Consider the following 20,358-nt stretch of genomic DNA (forward strand, 5'->3'; position numbering starts at 1 on the left):
TAGCAAACCGCAAAGGGCTTCTTCTGTCTCATTGTACTCCATGATTTGTGACGGCTAAATTGTAAACGAGAGGCCCATACACCAAAACAATAAGCTGAAAAGGGACAGCCGATAACCTAAGTTAAACCAATTAATTATAATGAAGCCTTCTATCTCTTGTTAGGCGACATTTTTTCACTTTTGCCTTTCTTGGATTTCTCGCGTTCCATTTCACGCTGAATTTGAAATTGACAACTGAGTTAAGTCGTAAATAAAGCCGGAGACAAATTCCTTGCGATTTGGGAATATAATAGAGGTATAATTGGTTATGCCATTGACTGGGTGAGCTGGGTTCAGTTTATTTAAAGTTTTATAAATGTGTAAGTACAAACGCGCTCAAAAATTTCGTAAAATAAGATAATAGCGAGCTATTTTGAAGTGCGGAGTGAGATTTATGTGTAACGAGACCGAGAAAAAGTCTAATCTAATCATGGTGTGGTAGGTATTTTTAGGGTTCCGTACCCAAAGGGTAAAAACGGGACCCTATTACTAAGACTCCGCTGTCCGTCCGGCGGTCCGTCCGTCCGTCTGTCACCAGGCTAGCTGTATCTCACGAACCGTGATAGCTAGTAGCTAGACAGTTGACATTTTCACAGATGATGTATTTCTGTTGCCGCTATAACAACAAATACTAAAAACAGAATAAAATAAAGATTTAAGTGGGGCTCCCATACAACAAACGTGATTTTTGACCGAAGTTAAGCAACGTCGGGCGGAGTCAGTACTTGGATGGGTGACCGTTTTTTTGCTTGTTTTACTCTATTTTTTGTTGATGGTGCGGAACCCTCCGTGCGCGAGTCCGACTCGCACTTGGCCGGTTTTTTTCTTAGTTTCGTTCACTGTAGAAAAATACACGTGATTTATTCTTCGGGGAGGGCCCCTTCCCCCAAAGTGATCTTTCGTGATTTTTTCGTGATCCCCCCCCCCCCCGCTCCCCTAACCTCGCGGGATTTGTGCACAAGCCCTAGGTCTAGGTAGTAGTCGCAACAGTACATATTTCATGCAGCTCGCCTCGTGCCGATATTCATTTGTTTGCATTGATCAGTGTCAGCCTGTCAGCACGGCTGGTTTAGGTGCAACCACCATTATACTTGACTTGTAGTTGACAATAACTGATCGCTACTGTCTGTGGAACGAATCATGATGTTTCAATAGTAAATGCTGTTTGAACTTTGACTTTGCGGTTTTCAATCTTTAGATAAATTGTTGCCTATGTATTTTCTTACCCATAGCATACTTAAGAATAAATGTACTCATTTTTGTATGGGATTTTGAACAGCGCGCCAAGCGGGACGTTTTGGAAACTCTAAATCCCATACAAAACGACACTTAACGCAAACGCGTCGAATGAAATTTACACTAGGGATACCTACAGGTCAGTGAGGTCAGTATTCTCATTACACGCCCAGCCCTCGTACGAACGGACATAGGGGCTGTTCATAAATTACGTCATCTAGTTTTGACGATTTTTGACTCCCCCCCTAAAATCATCCAAAAATCATGCAGCAAATGACCCCGTTTCCTCCTACGTTATGCTACCATCATCCACGAAGCCACCTCATCGTCTTTCGCGACATGCTAGCTGATTTGGTCGTACATAAACCATAACATATTCTTAAATCTGAATCGAGCGCATGGTCACATCTCTACCCTCCTACAATTATACTGGCAAGCTCATCATCAGGTCAGCGGGGTCAGTATCCTCATTACACACCCAGACCTGGAGCACGTTTCTCAAAAGCTTGTAACTTCTGATACAAGCGGATGTCACTTTTTACAGCTTTTAGTCTGTTAGAAAAGGACTTCCACTTGTATTACACAAGCTTTTGAGAAACGGGCCTCTGGTACATGAATGCACTTTCGCAAACTGAAAGAATCTTATTATATAGGGAACTGCATAAACGCTGTGGAAGCAGACTGGGCCCATAACCTGATAGATCTGGGCGTAAAAGGAAACTATGAGAAGTCCATACGAAGATATTGTCGAAAGAATAAGCACTGATACAAATTTAGTATATTCAGTAGTAAGGTCGAAAGAATGTGACGGCATCACTCACGCGAACAAATAGCTGCATGTATATTATTCAAACATTTAAACTTGTTCCACGTGCGTTTATGCAGTTACCGATAACACAAGATTCTTTCAGTTTACGGAGACACTTTCCAACACTGTATCACTTTAGTTTAGCACCACGTCACTTATCGCACATCTTTCGCAGCATGCTAGCTTATTTGGTCGTATCAATTCCAGTTCACTGCCATAACATACTGTTAAATCTGAATCGAGCTCATGCTCACATACCTACCTTCCTACAATTATGCTGACAAGCTCATCATCAGGTCAGCGGGGTCAGTATCCTCATTACACACCCAGGCGGCCCCAGGCCTCGTACATGAATGCACTTTAGCACCATACACTACCTTATCGCACATCTTTCGCAGCATGCTAGCTTATTTGGTCGTATCAATCCCAGCTCAAACCTGTTAAATCTGAATCGAGCTCATGGTCACATCTCTACCTTCCTACAATTATGCTGGCAAGCTCATCATCAGGTCAGCGGGGTCAGTATCCTCATTACACACCCAGGCCTCGTATGAATGGCCGTATCTACCCACTTTATCACTTTAGCACCACGACACCAGCTTATCGCGCATCTTTCGCGGTATGCGAGCCTCGTTTACGACTATGATCTGGCTTGAGGTAATCAGAGATACATTTTAGACCTTTTTATACCACAGATACTAAAATAACAACGGTTTCACCGATTTGTCCAAGCAATTTGTGATTTTAGCACAAAATTAGGACAGAAACAGGATGATTATGAGAACACCGGTTCCGGAGAAATAGGGTACCTATTTGACTGTATCTAAAATAAATTATTTTTCACCTCAGCAGCTCGAACAAGGGTACTTTGATTCTTAAAAACAGTGAGCAAAATGCGATTTTGCTCACTGAGTGAGACAAAATGACATTCAAGTGACCTTTATAGTCAAATGTCATTTCAACATGCGGGGTCTAATAAAAGTTCGAAATACTTGGGTTCTATTATCTCTGTCCCTTTCACACTGTTAGCAAAAAGAAACAGAAAAAAAAAGTTAAAACGACATTCAACAGTATATTCACGGTTTATAATAGACCTCCGAAAAACTTCAGACCGCATCGTTCCAAACCACGTACGAGTATGAATTCTTAATAATTAATAAATAAAATATAAAGTTTAAGATTTCATAAAAACTGATAAAATACTATATTTTAGGTATTTTATTGTACAATTAAAATAACGAACTCAAAAAATACACAGATCATCACGCAAAATTAATTATTTTACTTTTAAGAATTTTTACCATAGTTGACAAATAGTACGTATCCGCAATTCGGACCGTATCTTCCAAAGATTTTTTTTGTGGTCAAAGTTGGCGATTGAAGTGTCAGTTAATGTTTGTTATTTCTATATTATTTTACTGGAATTTATTATTACGTTTTGTTTTTGTGTTCCATTGCGGTAATTAAACTTAATTGTTTGTATATCTTAAGAAAACATGAGTGCAGGTATTAAGTGATGAAGAAGGATTACATTTTTCAAGTTGTCTAATAGGTATGTTCTCACTGCGCTGAGGTGAAAAATGTTGTGTACTACACGAGATCAAAGTTATTTACATCTCGTGCGCTTTTGAGTCCCTTACTACGCTCAACATTCTAAATTAGATTCACTCGCTACGCTCGTGAATCTATTATAGAATCTTTCGCTTGCACGGGACTCAAAATAAGCACTCGAAGAAATATCAAACTTTGATCACTTGTTGTACAAATAACTATTGCACCATGCATGAAATAAAGCACCAGAAGATTAATAGAGAAACGTAGACAGCAGTTATTTTTAAACAAAATTTCTATTTAAAACTCGTATAAAACTATAAAGAGAAGGTAATTTGACTGTGATCTCACATGCTAGTGTTTCATATAAATTCCATAGAAACAAAATCGTTTTGACAATTCGAAAAAAGAAACTGATTTGACTACTAGTCAAATATCCCTAAATTTGTTGTTAACTTCAAATTCCTATCAAAAGATGTTTACAGTCGCGCGGCCACACTTTCTCTATCACTGATACTGAGTTATTAACTTGGACTCTATCTACTCAGGAAGTTACGAGTATATTCACAATAAACTTAAACGCGTTTTCTAGCAATACAACGTGTAAACATGTCACCTGGCACACCTAGGCTATGAATGGGTATATCATCGCAATTTATCAAAATAGCTTCAAAACACTGTTTTATCGTTTATCTTTTGCGTGTGCGACTTTTTTGGTGACCATTAGGTACTTGAGTGGGCTTTTCGCGATTTCGTATAGGTTTTTTTTTTAATAGTGTCAGAAACATGAAACATGGAAACGGGGCGCTATCGGTATACACTTTGTTTCCGGGCTCAGCACGGTTCCATTTTTATCGACTATCACTATGCCCGTCACTTTCGCACTTACATACTTGTTAGAACGTGACAGGCATGGTGATAAACGATAAAAATGCGACCGTGCTACTAGGGCATGTGTGTAATTGTTCAAGTCGGGATATGGTGTTTGTGTTTTGTGATTGCGAAGTGTATGTCCCACATATTCATTGTGTATCCAAATATATGTACAAATGTTACATGCACATGTATATACCTACAGTCGATGTCAAAGATATGTTTACATTTTTTGCCTTATTACAAAGGAATAAGGTGCAAAAATAGGTGCAAAAATGTAAACATATCTTTGACGTTGACTGTACAGACTGGGTGTGAACAACTTGAAAGCAACGAACTAATATTATTTAAACTAAAAAAATCACAAACAAATGTGACATATAATAGAACAGAAAGGTGCAACTTTAATTCCTCCTAGCAGGCAGAAAAAGCCCTTTTCCGAATAGGTGCTGTGAAAAGACTTATTTTGGACTGTCATATTGTGTTCCTGACAAGTTTCGCCACTAGAAATAGCATATCTCCTCCATCTACAAAAACTAGTTTAGCATACGCCACGCTGAGTAACGCTCATCAGATAGCACCAATTATGTACGTGACACCTCGGTGATGCTCAGATTGTGCGCACACGCAATTATGTTTGTACGAGAATGAGATGTGACCAAGATTCTACACGGACGCTGTTTGCGTTAATTAGGAGTTAGCTATTTTTGTGGGAATTGGGACGATTTTTGGTTTCATGATTGGTCCGTACCGTAAAATGAGGTGAGTAGGGACAAAACTGACATTCAAACCTCGATAACATTTTATTTTTACATATGCAAACTGAATGGTGTATATAATAAGTGTTCCGGACGTTTGTATTTTAGTTTTTATTTTATTTTGGGTAGTTCCATTTCATAACTTTGACGATAAACAGGATATCCCACCTCACCCCGTAGTCCCTCGTAATTGGGGTGAGATGGGATTTCATACAAAGGGTGATTTTGGAAGATTGTTGGATCGAATTTTTTTATTATGAGTATTACTATAGCTCCATTTTAAATTTGAATACATTATTTTTGTAGCAGTAGCCTTAAAATCCCATCTCACCCCCCTTTCATCCCTTCTCTCCCCATTCGTAACCCAACTCTCCCCGCCAACCCTACTCACCCCATTTTACGGTATTTTGTTTATTGATGACAAAAAAAACGAGAGATATATACCTAATATGTATTAAGCTCATGTCTGTGTATGCTAAGGATCCTAACCGAATATTTTTTTGAGAGCCTTATTTTTTGGCTCTATACCGAGGTTTGAACCAACGATTATTGACCACCATTGACATTGACAATGGTCAATGGTCATTTTTACCTTTGTAATGACAAAGGTAAAAATTTGACAAACGCCTTTGACAAATGGAGAACCAGTGAACGCATGTGGAGAACACACAAGTGATTCATTTTAAAATGCATATTACCTATACTTATAAATAAAGAAGAATGACGTTGTTAGGGTAATCCTAGCAAAAAAAACAATAAGTATTTCGTCAATAGATTTATCTATTATATTTTAATGAATAATTTCTCAATTACAGCTGTACTTACAAACTGCTCACAGACCTCGCCGCAAGCTTGTACAAATGGCAAAATAACGAGTTGTATTGCATGTCAAATCTCTGGTTATAATTTACAGATGGAGTGTTTTACAAAATAAATGAATTCTTTGATTGGTCTAAAATCATTCTGCTATGTTCTGATTGGCTCACAAAGTCGTGACGTAACATCACGTACAATGGGACGTCATTACGCCACAGTCATTTATTTTGTAAAACACTGTAAGTACTTATTACAAAAAAAAAATCGAAATAAACTCTTAATGCTTAAATTTAATGAATTCCATGGAAAATTATTTTCATTTTATAGATAATATATTTTGTATTTTTAACTACAATAGTTATCAACTATATATTACAAACTTTTTTTAACTTAAAGTTAGATTTTATCAATCGTTTTTCGCGCGCGTTCAATTGTTGGGCAAGAGAAAATTAATTTACTTTCTAAACAAATATATTTTGGAGCCGAAATAAATATTTCAATGTAAATCTTGTAATTATCATTATCAAGTTGTATTAGCAACAACACTGTTACATTTTATTATCAAAAATAACTATCAGTGACATTTGAATTGACTTATTAAGTTATTAGCAACAATTAAACGCACGCTAATCTCACAGCACAATTGACAAACATATTTTCAAAATATGTCTATTAGTAAACACGCATATATACCTTACAAATTGTATTTACAAAATAAAGCAATGTATTTAATATTACTCTATAGGGTGAGTTTAAATGAATTGATGAACGAATTGATTAAATGCAGTTGTAACACAAAACACAATGCCGTTGAATTGCACATCATTAAATTTGTAGTAAACAAATAAATTCTACTTCAATTAGGAGCCTTTTTTTGTAATTTAACAGAAGTAACAGAACGCAAAGTATGATTTGCTTTTAATTATGTCAAATAGTCTGGCAAATCAATTTTGTCAGTAACAATAGAATAAAAACTATCTATAATTGCCTCCCTTTTTAGGGTTCCGTAGCCAAATGGCAAAAAACGGAACCCTTATAGATTCGTCATGTCTGTCTGTCTGTCCGTCCGTATGTTCAGCCACTTTTTTCCGAAACTATAAGAACTATACTGTTGAAACTTGGTAAGTAGATGTATTCTGTGAACCGCATTAAGATTTTCACACAAAAATAGAAAAAAAAAAACAAAAAATTTTGGGGGTTCCCCATAATTAGAACTGAAACTCAAAATTTTTTTTTTCATCAAACCCATACGTATGGGGTATCTATGGATAGGTCTTCAAAAATGATATTGAGTTTTCTAATATCATTTTTTTCTAAACTGAATAGTTTGCGCGAGAGACACTTCCAAAGTGGTAAAATGTGTCCCCCCCCCTGTAACTTCTAAAATAAGAGAATGATAAAACTAAAAAAAATATATGATGTACATTACCATGCAAACTTCCACCGAAAATTGGTTTGAACGAGATCTAGTAAGTAGTTTTTTTAATACGTCATAATTCGACTAAATACGGAACCCTTCATGGGTGACCGTTTTTTTGCTTGTTTTGCTCTATTTTTTGTTGATGGTGCGGAACCCTCCGTGCGCGAGACCGACTCGCACTTGGCCGCTTTTTGGGATTACAATACTAGCATAATGAATATGATTAATGCTAGCAGAAGAAAATGAAAGTATGATTTCTCACTACAGTGACAAGTGACTCTTGCCAATATTTCCCGCAAATGTACGTACTTAATTTAGACTATTTTAGACGAGACTTTATGAGAGATGTAAAAAAAACCGGCCAAGTGCGAGTCGGACTCGCGCACGGAGGGTTCCGCACCATCAACAAAAAATAGAGCAAAACAAGCAAAAAAACGGTCACCCATCCAAGTACTGACCCCGCCCGACGTTGCTTAACTTCGGTCAAAAATCACGTTTGTTCTATGGGAGCCCCACTTAAATCTTTATTTAATTCTGTTTTTAGTATATGTTGTTATAGCGGCAACAGAAATACATCATCTGTGAAAATTTCAACTGTCTAGCTATCACGTTTCGTGAAATACAGCCTGGTGACAGACGGACGGACGGACGGACGGACAGCGGAGTCTTAGTAATAGGGTCCCGTTTTTAGCCTTTGGGCACGGAACCCTAAAAAACAGTGAAGCAGTGTATAATGCTACAACTGCAGATCCATCACTTCGAAAGGTTTCTATATTAAGCCTATTGCTATTCCGGTGGAAAACTATTAGTGATTACTATTGTGTGTCGTGTATCCTACGTGTAGTGTTCGATGTTAATGTTATGGGATAAGTCGGAATTTTTGCGGAAAAAATATGGTTTTGCAGGTATTTGCAGTAATAATTAAATTAATTTTATAAATTAAAAGTAAAAAAAAAAATTTTTTCGCAAGAAATGTTACGCTACTTGTAGTAACATTAAAAGCAAAAATTTTTTTTTTTTTTCATTCTAAAAAAGTTTTTTTAATGCCAGATAGTGAAAAATGACTAACACTCATAAAGTCATATTTTTTCCATCAAAAATTGTCGACCCTAAGGTACCTAATGAAACATAAATATCATGCGCTTCATAGAGTCCTATTAGACAGCAAAGTTAAACTATTTTGACTTGTTGTTTGATATATTCGGTTATATTATGTTATAACCGAATTTATCAAACCTATATTTCCCGTTAGAACAGACTAAGTATATTTCGATATAACTCTGATGCTTAGCTCATAAATTCACCAAAAATTCAAATTATGTAGTTATGTAATTACATTTTTTTTATCATACTAGTTATCGAATTTTCTGGAATTATGTTTAAAAATTTCGTTACAAATTGCAATTAAAAAAAATATGACAAAAGGTTCCTTTCTACCTATTTGGTACAGAACCCTAAATATAGGTCTCATAGGCTTGAATGTCTTTAGTAAATTACTTGATTAAAGATACCTTTTTTTAGGAGTCTAAAAAGCGCAATGTGAACGGGACCCGTCAACACTTATGACGTCACAGTTCACGTTGAACTGCCTTACAGGTGTCTAACAACCTAACCTAACTTAACTATTTACATTCAGTATACGAATATCGACCCGAATAGAACTCGACAGAAAAAAATAGGAACGATACAAAAAAGCCGCGCCTGGCTGCATCTATTGGCATCTTCACTTAATATCATTCATTGCGTTATAATAAATAGAATAACGATTTGGCAGAATTGGTATTAATATACAGATGTTCTAATAAAAAAGTTCAATTTCAACAAAACTGTTTAACCTCTCCACCAAGCCATTTGGAGTGGCACTAGTGTATTATGTTCCTTAATTTCATGTATTGACATGTTTGCATAATAGCTTTCAAAAAATAATGTTATAAAACAGGCAGCCATAGAGCGGAAGCTTGAAACATAATGCTATCATCGAAGACGCGAATAATGCACCAGGCGTAGCCACATCGATATAAATACACGGTATTTACAACGCTCTCCCGAGTCAGTCCTGCGTCTCCACGTCCAGGCCGTTGACCATCCGTTCGATGCTCTTCAGGTCCGACGGCGGGGTGCCCGTGGCGGTGGCCGTGGGGGCGTCCGGAGGGGGGTCGGCGGAGGCCGCTCGCGCGGGGGGCGACCCGACTCGCGGCCTCGCGGGGGACGAGCTCAGACTCCGGGCTCGCGGGGCGACTTGCTCGAACGCGGAGCCCAAGCCGGGTAGAGCGTAAGGTGCGAACCTGTGGGGGATTAGTGCCTTTAGTGACCTAAATCTATTTTTTTCTTTCTGATGGTTTGTAAGATTATGGCTTTATAATTTACCTAGAATAGAGTAGTAAATGTAGTCTAAAAACCGGCCAAGTGCGAGTCGGAGTCGCGGTCGCGCACGGAGGGTTCCGCACCATCAACAAAAAATAGAGCGAAACAAGCAAAAAACGGTCACCCATCCAAGTACTGACCCCGCCCGACGTTGCTTAACTTCGGTCAAAAATCACGTTTGTTGTATGGGAGCCCCACTTAAATCTTTATTATATTCTGTTTTTAGTATTTGTTGTTATAGCGGCAACAGAAATACATCATTTGTGAAAATTTCAACTGTCTAGCTATCACGGTTCTTGAGATACAGCCTGGTGACAGACGGACGGACGGACGGACGGACGTACGGACGTACGGACGGACGGACAGCGGAGTCTTACTAATAGGGTCCCGTTTTTACCCTTTGGGTACGGAACCCTAAAAAGGGGAAATTCGGATTGCAATCTCAGCAGCGGTAAACTGGCGATGTCACTGTTTAAACGCCTTTATAAATTTGAGTGACAGATTGAGTTTTCTAATCGCTATCCGAATGCGACCTTCTATTTTTGTAAACCAATTATTCTAACACTGAAATCACAACTCATTAATACACTAACCTGTGCGTTTTCCCCATCGGAGGCGCAGGCAAAGCAGGCGGAGGTGGCAGCGAGTACTGCTGCAACAGCGGATGCAGGTTAAACAGCAGACCCGGCGGCATCTGATGCGTCGGGAAGAACGGCGGTGGGTACAGCGACGGCGGGTACAGGTAGGGGAGTAACTGGGGCTGCACAGGGGGGCCGAGAGACACGTCGGGCGCCGGCGACGGCCGGGAGGGGCCCGCGGGAGGGGAGGAGGCACGCGCGCCGCCCGAGCAGGACGAGTCCGAGCCGGCCTCGTTGACCTCTTCGGCGCCGGAGTCGCCCGCGGTAGAACTGAACCAGGCTGCAAGAGAAAAAACTTATTTAGTTTATGAATAACTACCCAAAAACATACCGGACAATTCCAACAAATTATGCTTAGATTGGGTCGTGGAAAATCACAAATATGTTAGGAATTTAATTCCTTAAATTATGTTGAGTGTACATACATTTCGGTCTTCAGGTTATAATGGCACGTTTATTCTGATCCTGATTGGTGTATATGTTGACAGTGGTTAATAAGGAGAGTGAGAGTTCGAATGTTTTCTGCGGCTTGAAGATAAGTAGCAGCCAAGTTGCTTACTCACTAGATAAATGTCCAATATGTTCTAGCTTAGGGCCTTTCAGTTCGAAGGTGTAGCCACTTTCGAAAACCACACGTTAAATCTAGTGTATGGTTTTTTTCCGACAAAATTTGAGACTTCTTTCTATTAACATGAGTAAGTTACTCACATGTGCTGGTGTGGTGCGTGCTGGACGGGGCCGGCGGACTGGAGGGGCCGCCGAGGTCCAGAGGCCGCTCGTCGTCTTCGTCTCGGGGCTCGGAGCGCGCCGTCAGCAGCGCCTGTCTGCGGTACAACTATGCTACTCACATGTGCTGGTGTGGTGCGTGCTGGACGGGGCCGGCGGACTCGAGGGGCCGCCGACGTCCAGAGGCCGCTCGTCGTCTTCGTCTCGGGGCTCGGAGCGCGCCGTCAGCAGCGCCTGTCTGCGGTACAACTATGCTACTCACATGTGCTGGTGTGGTGCGTGCTGGACGGGGCCGGCGGACTCGAGGGGCCGCCGACGTCCAGAGGCCGCTCGTCGTCTTCGTCTCGGGGCTCGGAGCGCGCCGTCAGCAGCGCCTGTCTGCGGTACACGGACAGACTACTCGTGTTATCATTGCGAAATTTACTAACAAAAAACTTATTCTAATTAATTATATACAGGGTGCTTCCTGTAACAGGAGCAATAAATTAAACTAAGGGCTGTACTCCTCAAACTGACCAACATTTGTTCAGCAACTTTTAAAAATTATGAATACTTTAGACTTCCTCTTTTTCATACAAAATAAATATTGCCTTCAATGTACGCTGATATCAGTGTGTTTGATGTTGCTTGTCACGCTTTAAACATAACAAAATTTGCAATACATTGCGTCTTAGAATAAACTTAAAAGTGTAATAAAAATCAAAACATGAGTTATTTTCAAAAGTTGCTGAACAAATGTTGGTCAGTTTGAGGAGTACAGCCTACAGTTTAATTTATTGCTCCTGTTACACGAAGCACCCTGTATATGTATCCGAGAACTCGCATGAGAGTTTAGTTACATTGGTAACAACTGAGGTCATCATCATCTTCCTTGCATTATCCCGGCATTTTTCCACGGTTGATGGAATCCTAGGGGTCCGCTTGACAACTAATCCCAAGAATCGGCTAAGGCAGTCCGGTTTCCTTCACCGAAAAGCGCCTGGTAAATATCAAATGACATTTCGTACATTAAGTTTCGAAAAACTCATTGGTACGAGCCGGGTTTAGAACCCGCGACCTCCGGATTGCAAGTCGCACACTCGGAGTGCAGTGTGCAGTCGGAGTGCTATTAAATTTAATAATATTCTTAAATATTCAACATACTAAACCTAACATATTTTTCTTAACCCTAAAACGGCGAAAGGGCAAATTGCCGTGGGTCGAATTTCGCTGTCATTAGGAGATGATTAACCTTTTGCGGCCCATTACCGAAATGTCAACCGTTTGACGCCCCCAAAGTGCACACTGTCATTTTAAAATTATTAACGCGGCGCTGTCACGTACCATTAAGTATATAGTTTTCGTTTAGGGTTTTTATTTTTAGTGTTTTTATAGGATCTTATTAAAAATGTCTTATAGTAAACATAATATTTAAACGAAAATGTGGCAAGGTAACTAAAGGCATCGTTTCCTATAGCATTAGCAAAAAAACTAAAAAAAAAACTATTTCGAGGAATTACATTTGCAGTAGAATGTATCTCCTGCTAAATTATCTCTATTTTAGTTTAATCCACAAATTTGTAGATACCTAGTACCTAGTAAAATGGAGTTAGGTAGATAGATTTACTCTTTAAAAAATGTCACGATTATCGAATGACTCATTGACATACTACCTAGATATAATTTTATATTGATATAACAAACACTACTTTTATAGTAGTTTATGCAACAGTGATATAATAAGGGTTCTTAAAATTCAAGGGTCGAAGTTACAAAACGAGACGTAGTCGAGTTTTGTAAAAAAAGACCCGAGAATTTTAAGAACCAATTATGAGCTGTTGCATACATTACTTTTTCTATGACAGCTGCAGCAAAAAAAAAAAAAAAAAAAAAAAAAAAAAAAAAAAAAAAAAAGAGTTATTATTAAAAAAAAAGAGTTATTATTTAAAAAAACTTTAGTTATTATTTAAAAAAAATTGAGTTATTATTAAACAAAAAAAGAGTTATTATTGTAAATGAAAACATACCTCTTTCAATCAAGATGATCGGAACTTGTATCTTTAAAAAAAATAAAGCAGTTGTATTATACTCATAAGATGACTGCTAGCAGTCATCTTATGAGCCTATAGACAAAGCATTCAAATGACATTGCTTTAGATATCACTGTCAGTCATTTAATTGACACATTTAAGTGCTGGAGTAGAAAAAGGTTTAATGGTGTTATGTCTATCCAAGCATCAGTTCCATAAAACAGTCATTTACTTTAGTTGGCCGTACGCCGTACTCCCAACTCTCATAAACGCTCGGTTTTTCGAAAATAATTACCATGACAATAGTGCGCAATGATTTGCTTTCGGCAAACTCATTGTTTTAGGGTCGTCCGCGGTCGCCTGTATTAACTCGTCTCATTGTCGCTGATAGAATTTAATTTGGGCCACCCCTGCGGTCTAGGGTTGACGATGGAGACTTTAAAGTTTTTCAAAGCTATACCTATTTTGAGAAAGCGAAATTAGTTTGAGATATTTTCTTAGGTTCTTTTCACCCAGAGCTTCATATTGGGTGAAAGCTCTAGAATCTAGAGCTCATACTTAAATATGTATGGAGTCTAGATTTAAGTATGAACAATTATATTTCTGTTGCGTTGGGTATCACATACAAATAAACGTAATAAGAATATGTCAAACATAATTATAGGCACCTACATCTTCCGCAATAAAAACTTGAGACTTTCGATTTTGCAACACAATTATCTTTAATGTATTGTTATTGCTCTGATACAATATACTCTGCAAGTGAGCACCAAAAATCTTACATTTGATTTTGTCTCTATAATAGTCAATCTCTACTTTCATCTTAGAGGGAAAGCGCGCGAGAAACAATCCCAAACCTCGACGGATTGCCAAATGCGCTCCTTATGTTGTACAATCAGATTGCACGGAGAGCAATTGCATTTAGTCACGCGAACCTAAGCTTTGAGAAGACGGATAAAGATGATAAAAATGTGGCAACCCTAAGTTAAACTGCCGGCATTAGGGTGTTCGCGTTACAATGTAAACTCTAGGGGTGGCTCGCCTCGTAATTTCACCAAATTTCATCCCGCTCCGTTCCCCTCGCTTTTTTTTATTGATGCCCTGTAGTTTATCCCTAAAGCTCGGATGATGAATTTAGGGATTTGATTATCTTTGGTGAAGTTGGGAATCATTGGTTAAATGTAAGCCTTGTAGGGTGGTAAGTGATTCTCTCTAGGGTGAGACTTCCTTGATTTATTAATTTGTCACTTAATAAATATGATAAACATAAAATCATTTCAATTTGCTTTATAATGTGTACTTAGAATTTTGAAATGTTTTAAGAGGAATAAATCAAAGTGTTTATGAAGAAGACTAAATCGGATCCGGTGACTTTTGAAACATTATACCTTTTTAAATAAATAAACAGTAACAGTAATAAACCAATAGAATTTATAGTACAAACTGCACTTTAGAAACGAATGTGTAGTGATTAGGTACAATACATTGAAATGACATGAAAAATTCAGTTCTAAGTTAAAAAGGCACCATGAAACAAGACCATTTAAAATATAAATTCGTTCCATATTCAAGCACCCATAACCACCAACATCTTGGCAAAGGGCATCACGGCGCGCTGCCCGCACGTCCACCCGCCACAAAGGGACGATGAAATATGCTCGGCATGTGTCCCCGAGCGCGGCGTTTGTCAAAACGCTCACGTTTCCCGCCCTTCCGGCCGGCGGCCATTTTGAAAAAAGAACTTCCGGCATCCGGCTCATCCGCTCTAATTCGGAAGCTGCGGCATGAGCGCGTCCGGTGCAAAATGTGTGAGCGAATTAAAGATTCCTTACGTGTAGCTAACGTAGGTAACGTAACGTGTGCATGTAGGATTGCCAGATCGAAAGGCGCTATATTATCGGGAAAAAATATAAATTTTTCGGGATTTTGGGACTTAAGTCGGGAAAAAAACATTCAAATTAAAGTAATAAGTATTAAAAACAACGATATTTTTGGCACTACGTCAGCTGCTCTTCCCATTACGGCTCGACGCGGGTCGCTCGCTCGCTCGACGACAGTTCGGAACTTGAAATTATTGTTTTATAACGTGAAGCTCTTTTTCGGGACAATTTTCACTTGGTCGGGAATCGGGAACACATGCTAAAAATGTGGCAACCCTATGTGCATGTGATTATAACATCGGCCCCAATTTCACCACGGTGACAGGTGCGACAAAGATAAAGATAAAAGATAGTTTATTCAAGTAGGCATAATTACAATGCGCTTATGAACGTCAAATAAAGCTAGGTAGACCGGCTCCAACCCTACACCTCTGCCCCGAGAAGATTTAAATCCCCCCTCAATTGGAGGAGGGTATCCCAATATGGGACCGGCAACAAACTCGGCGGGACACATCTTTAAAAAAAAAAACATCTTATAAAATTTATTCTTATAATTAACATGCATTACGAGAAAATAAGGAAAAAGAAATACAATTTAAATTACTATAGAATTCATGCAATTATACACATAAGGTGTAATATAAATTAGATTTAAAAATATATACATATGTACATGGAATCATACAAATACGACAATTGTAAAACATCACTGTTGCTGACGTCACAGGCATTCATGGGCTACGGTTACCGCTTACCATCGGGCGGGCCGTATTCCTGTTTGCCACCATCATTGTATTATTTAAAGAAACTTTATTATATCGAAAAAAAAAACAGATATTTCTCTTACCAAGTTTCTGACAATTGTCACAAGATTTAAAAGAATTGTCGGCAATTCTTGACAGGAAATGAGTTCTGTGTCGGAATTATGTGACAATTGTCGTGTTTCTTGTGACAATTGTCAGAAACTTGGTAAGAGAAATATCTGTTTTTTCCGATATAATAAAGTTTTTTTTATATAATACACTGTTGGTGGCAAACAGGAATACGGCCCACCCGATGGTAAGCGGTAACCGTAGCCCATGGATGCCTGTGACGTCAGTAACAGTGATGTTTTACAATTGTCGCACCTGTCACCGTGGTGAAATTGGGGCGGCGGTTGAAATATAGTTTTTTACAGGCCTCTTACCTGTCAATTTAGTCATACATTGGTGTCTGTTTCATTCAAGTGGCATCGAAATCGAAACTATCTGTCAAAACTTTTCATGATACATTTGCAATAATTGAAAATTCTCTTTGGTGCATTGAAGTATTTTAAGTTACCTACATTATAAGTAGTAGCGTGGATCATTGTTTTCTTTTTAATCTTTGTATCATCTCTTGAGTTACATTATGAATTCGGGTTTTATTGGATTTACATTTATAAATCAAGCATATTTTCTGGCTGACAAAACTGAATAAAAAGAACAAAAATTCGATCCAATCATACAGAAACAGAAATAGAGAAGATCCCTAATTTTGTGAAAAAAATATATAAGGTGAATTTAGTAAATAGTAGTAGTAAACTCTTTATTGTACAAAAAGACATTAAAAATAACGTACAAGTAGTGAGAAGTACAAAGGCGAACTTATCCCTATGAGGGATCTCTTCCAGTTAACCTTTGAGTAAATGAGAGGAGAAAGTGAAAAGAGGGTGACGAATGCAGCAAAATGTACAACAAGGTACCAAAAAGATAAAGGATATAAATACATACAAAATTTATAGGAAAAACATACATATATTACACAAAAAGGAATGGGGAAAATACACTAAAAATTGGAAAGAATTAGAAAAATATAAAGCAACTATCCAATAGAAATATTGACAAATTAAACAGCCAAATCAGATAACCATAGCTTCTTTAACGTCTCCTTGAATTTATTTTTGTGACGTCATTAAATCTAATCCAAACACGTGATAATAATGAATTTCCAGTAAAACCTGCACCAGGTACACATCAGGCCATAATTGTACCAAATAGAAAAACTGGTAATAGATATCGCGGGTGGTACAAACCATAAAAGTGCCCCGACTGGTTCTGGCTGCTTATAAACATTAACCGCGATCGTAATTCACGAGACAATGTCTGCGGCCAGTTTCTTACACTGTATATAAACAGATACACAGTAATACATACACAATATGTATAACGGACATCGGGATCATGTACATAATATATAAGAGTTACCGCGGTATTCGGAAAACAAGATCTGTTCTAGAGAAGAGAACGATACGATATGTACTAGATACGAACTAGTTTAGATTTCAACTAGATATATTTTGCAGCACAATTCGGGCAACCAATGTTACTTTTACGTTAAATTATCGTTTTAAGATCGTTTTGAGATCTAAAAATACATAACGAGACGTTTTAGACATTGCGAAAATCGTTCAAGAGTATCTCCAGAATCTCGGAAATGTCAAATTTGTCAGGCTAGATCTTAAAAATATTGTTCTCGTATCTTGGTGACGTCTAATAGATATAGATACCTAGTTCAAAATCCGAATCGGGCCCTTAGGTAGATTCCCGCTTTGATATGATAATTTAATAATCCGACCTTCTCTTTACCGTAAATAATATTTGCTCACAGACATAGGTATATTTCATTTTTTTAAATAATGTATGGTATATTGTGCACGATTATGAAACTAAAGGTCTAGCTCAGAAGCATCCCGGCGTCAACAAAGGATACGATAGAGGAAATTCTCTAAACTCCTTAAAAAAATCTCCCAAAAAAAAAACGGAAGCGTGACTGAAAGCTGAACGCCTAAGCAGTGTACACGGAGCTGCGTGTAATGTAACGCGCGAACGAGTGTTTTTTTACAATTATCTACATAACTAGCGACCCACCCCAGCTTCGCACGGGTAAACAAATTAAAATACATGAACCTTCCTCTTGAACCACTCTATCTATAAAAAAACCGCATCAAAATTCGTTACGTAGTTTTAAAGATCTAAGCATACATGAAGAAAGAAAGGGAAGTTACACCTGAGCATTAAATTTGGCAAGTAACACTGTCCATTAGATCACTGTAAACCTTGGTTATGATATTAAAGTTATTCAATATAAATGTGACAAAAGCAAAAGGTTACCGATCTATGACAATAACAAAACTTGTACTCCAAGTAAACTATAAGCTTACGAGGGGCGTTCAAAATATTCTCGGTATTGATATCTTACAACCTCTTCTAAAATTTCTTTCGTTACTGGCCGCTAAGGTTTATTCATTGACATTAAAAAAAAGTATAATTCGAACCGAGATGTTCTTTTGTTTTTCTGCAATTGCTGAACAAACATGAACATCATGTGGGAATTGACAATGTTAACTAAATTAGAACATCGATGCGTGATAAAATTCTTGACAAAACAGGGTAAAAATCAAAAAACCATAAAAGAGGAAATGGATTGTGTTTACCGTGAGTCTGCTCCTTCTTTATCTACCATTCAAAAGTGGTCAAGCGAGTTTAAACGTGGAAGGGAGAGTGTTGAAGACGACCCTAGACCTGGCCGGCCTGTAGTAGCTACTTCACAAGAAAATATTGATAAAGTGGAAAAACTTATATTGGAAGATGGTCGAGTGAAGGTAAAATCTATAGCACAAGTAACCAATCTCTCTATTGGTACCGTACATGATATTATCCATGACCATCTTAATATGTCAAAAGTAAGTGCAAGATGGGTTCCGCGAATGCTGACTCGGCTTCAAAAAGACATGCGTGTAGCTTGTTGTTCCGATTTTATTGACCTGTGCGGTGAAAATCCTGATGAGGTGCTGCAAAGAATAGTTACTGGAGATGAAACCTGGGTTCATCATTATGACCCAGAGAGTAAACAAGAGTCCATGCAGTGGCACATTAAGGGTTCAGCTCATCCCAAGAAGTTCAAGGTCATCCCTTCAGCTGGCAAGGTCATGGCCACGATATTTTGGGATTGTGAAGGAGTATTACTGATCGATTATAAAGAAAAAGGTGTAAATATCACAGGACAGTACTACGCTAACATTCTACGTCAATTAAAGGATGCAATCAAAGAAAAGAGGCGAGGAAAGTTAACCAAAGGTGTTATGCTTCTGCATGACAACGCCCCCGTCCATACTGCTCATATTGCCAAGGCAGCTATTGTTGAATGTGGGTTTGAAACTGTTACTCACCCACCGTATAGTCCGGACTTAGCCCCCAGCGACTTCTTTTTATTCCCCAATCTTAAAAAGGATCTGCGTGGAAATAAATTTTCCGATGATGAAGCATTGAAGGCGGCAGTGGAGGAGCATTTTTACACCAAAGATAAAAAATATTTTTATGAAGGATTAAAAAAAATAATTGATCGATCTTTTAAGTGTATGAACATAGGGGGGGAGTATATTGAAAAATAAAAATATCAAACTTTTCGTACTTGTTTGTTTTCATTCTCATACCGAGAATATTTTGAACACCCCTCGTACTAAGGGCTACCTAAGGGCTACCTAAGGGCCAACACATACCTGCTGCCACAGACGATGTTAATTCCTGAGTAGAAAGAGGCCTTGACCCGCGCTCCGGGTTTTTCCTGGTGCAAAGGCTGTCCATCGCAATTCAACGCGGTAACGCTGCGAGTGTGATGGGCACCTTTGCGCCAGGGGTAGCGCGGGGAGGCCTCTTTCAGTAGTTTTTTTTTATTCCTTGTTTTATTTTAGATATATTTAGGGTTGTTAGTTTTAATTTCGTATTATTTATAGATGTATTTAGTTCATAAGTTATTTATTTGTAAATAAAAATGTGTTTAGCATACATAGGGACATACAGACAGCGGGAAGCAACTTTGTTTTATACTATGTAGTGATATACCTATGCTAACCTTTTGAACGCCGAGTTATAACAATATCTCTTAGAATTAAATAAATCGGATGAGTTCAACTAGGTCAAGCAGACTAGGTTCACTAGGTACACAGTTAGCCAAATAGGCATCGCGGCTCGCGTTAACCCACATTTTCGCTTAAACTGAAAAAAACCCATAATCCGATTTACCTATTCATCAAAAGAGCTAATTGAGTTCTCGTTCGAAATTCAAATACGTTCGCGGAACCTATCCTACGGGTAAATTACGCCGCGAAAAAAAGCAAAGCTGATTTTATCGTGGAAATCCAATTTTCTCCCTTGCACGCTAAAGACGGTTGAAAAAAGCGGCAAGTCGAATGACTCCACCATTTCGAGCCGTTACTCGCC

At 38.3% G+C, this 20,358-nt stretch overlaps 1 protein-coding gene and 1 long non-coding RNA gene across 2 annotated transcripts in view; both read right to left on the reverse strand.

Annotated features, from left to right (window-relative positions):
- LOC134657018 (uncharacterized) overlaps positions 1–20,358 on the reverse strand; it is a 324,919-nt gene that overhangs the window by 60,738 nt on the left and 243,823 nt on the right. The gene's annotated exons all lie outside the window — the stretch shown is intronic.
- Positions 9,473–20,358, reverse strand: part of LOC134656993 (optomotor-blind protein) — a 140,273-nt gene continuing 129,387 nt past the window's right edge. The window contains exons 8-10 of the mRNA XM_063512558.1: positions 11,492–11,625; positions 10,459–10,783; positions 9,473–9,786 (exon numbers count right to left, since the gene is read on the reverse strand). Coding sequence (XP_063368628.1) covers positions 9,552–9,786; positions 10,459–10,783; positions 11,492–11,625 — 694 coding nt within the window. The 3' untranslated portion in view covers positions 9,473–9,551. The remainder of the gene's footprint in view (positions 9,787–10,458; positions 10,784–11,491; positions 11,626–20,358) is intronic.

This window comes from Cydia amplana, chromosome 19 (assembly GCF_948474715.1).
Source record: "Cydia amplana chromosome 19, ilCydAmpl1.1, whole genome shotgun sequence".
NCBI lineage: Eukaryota > Metazoa > Arthropoda > Insecta > Lepidoptera > Tortricidae > Cydia > Cydia amplana.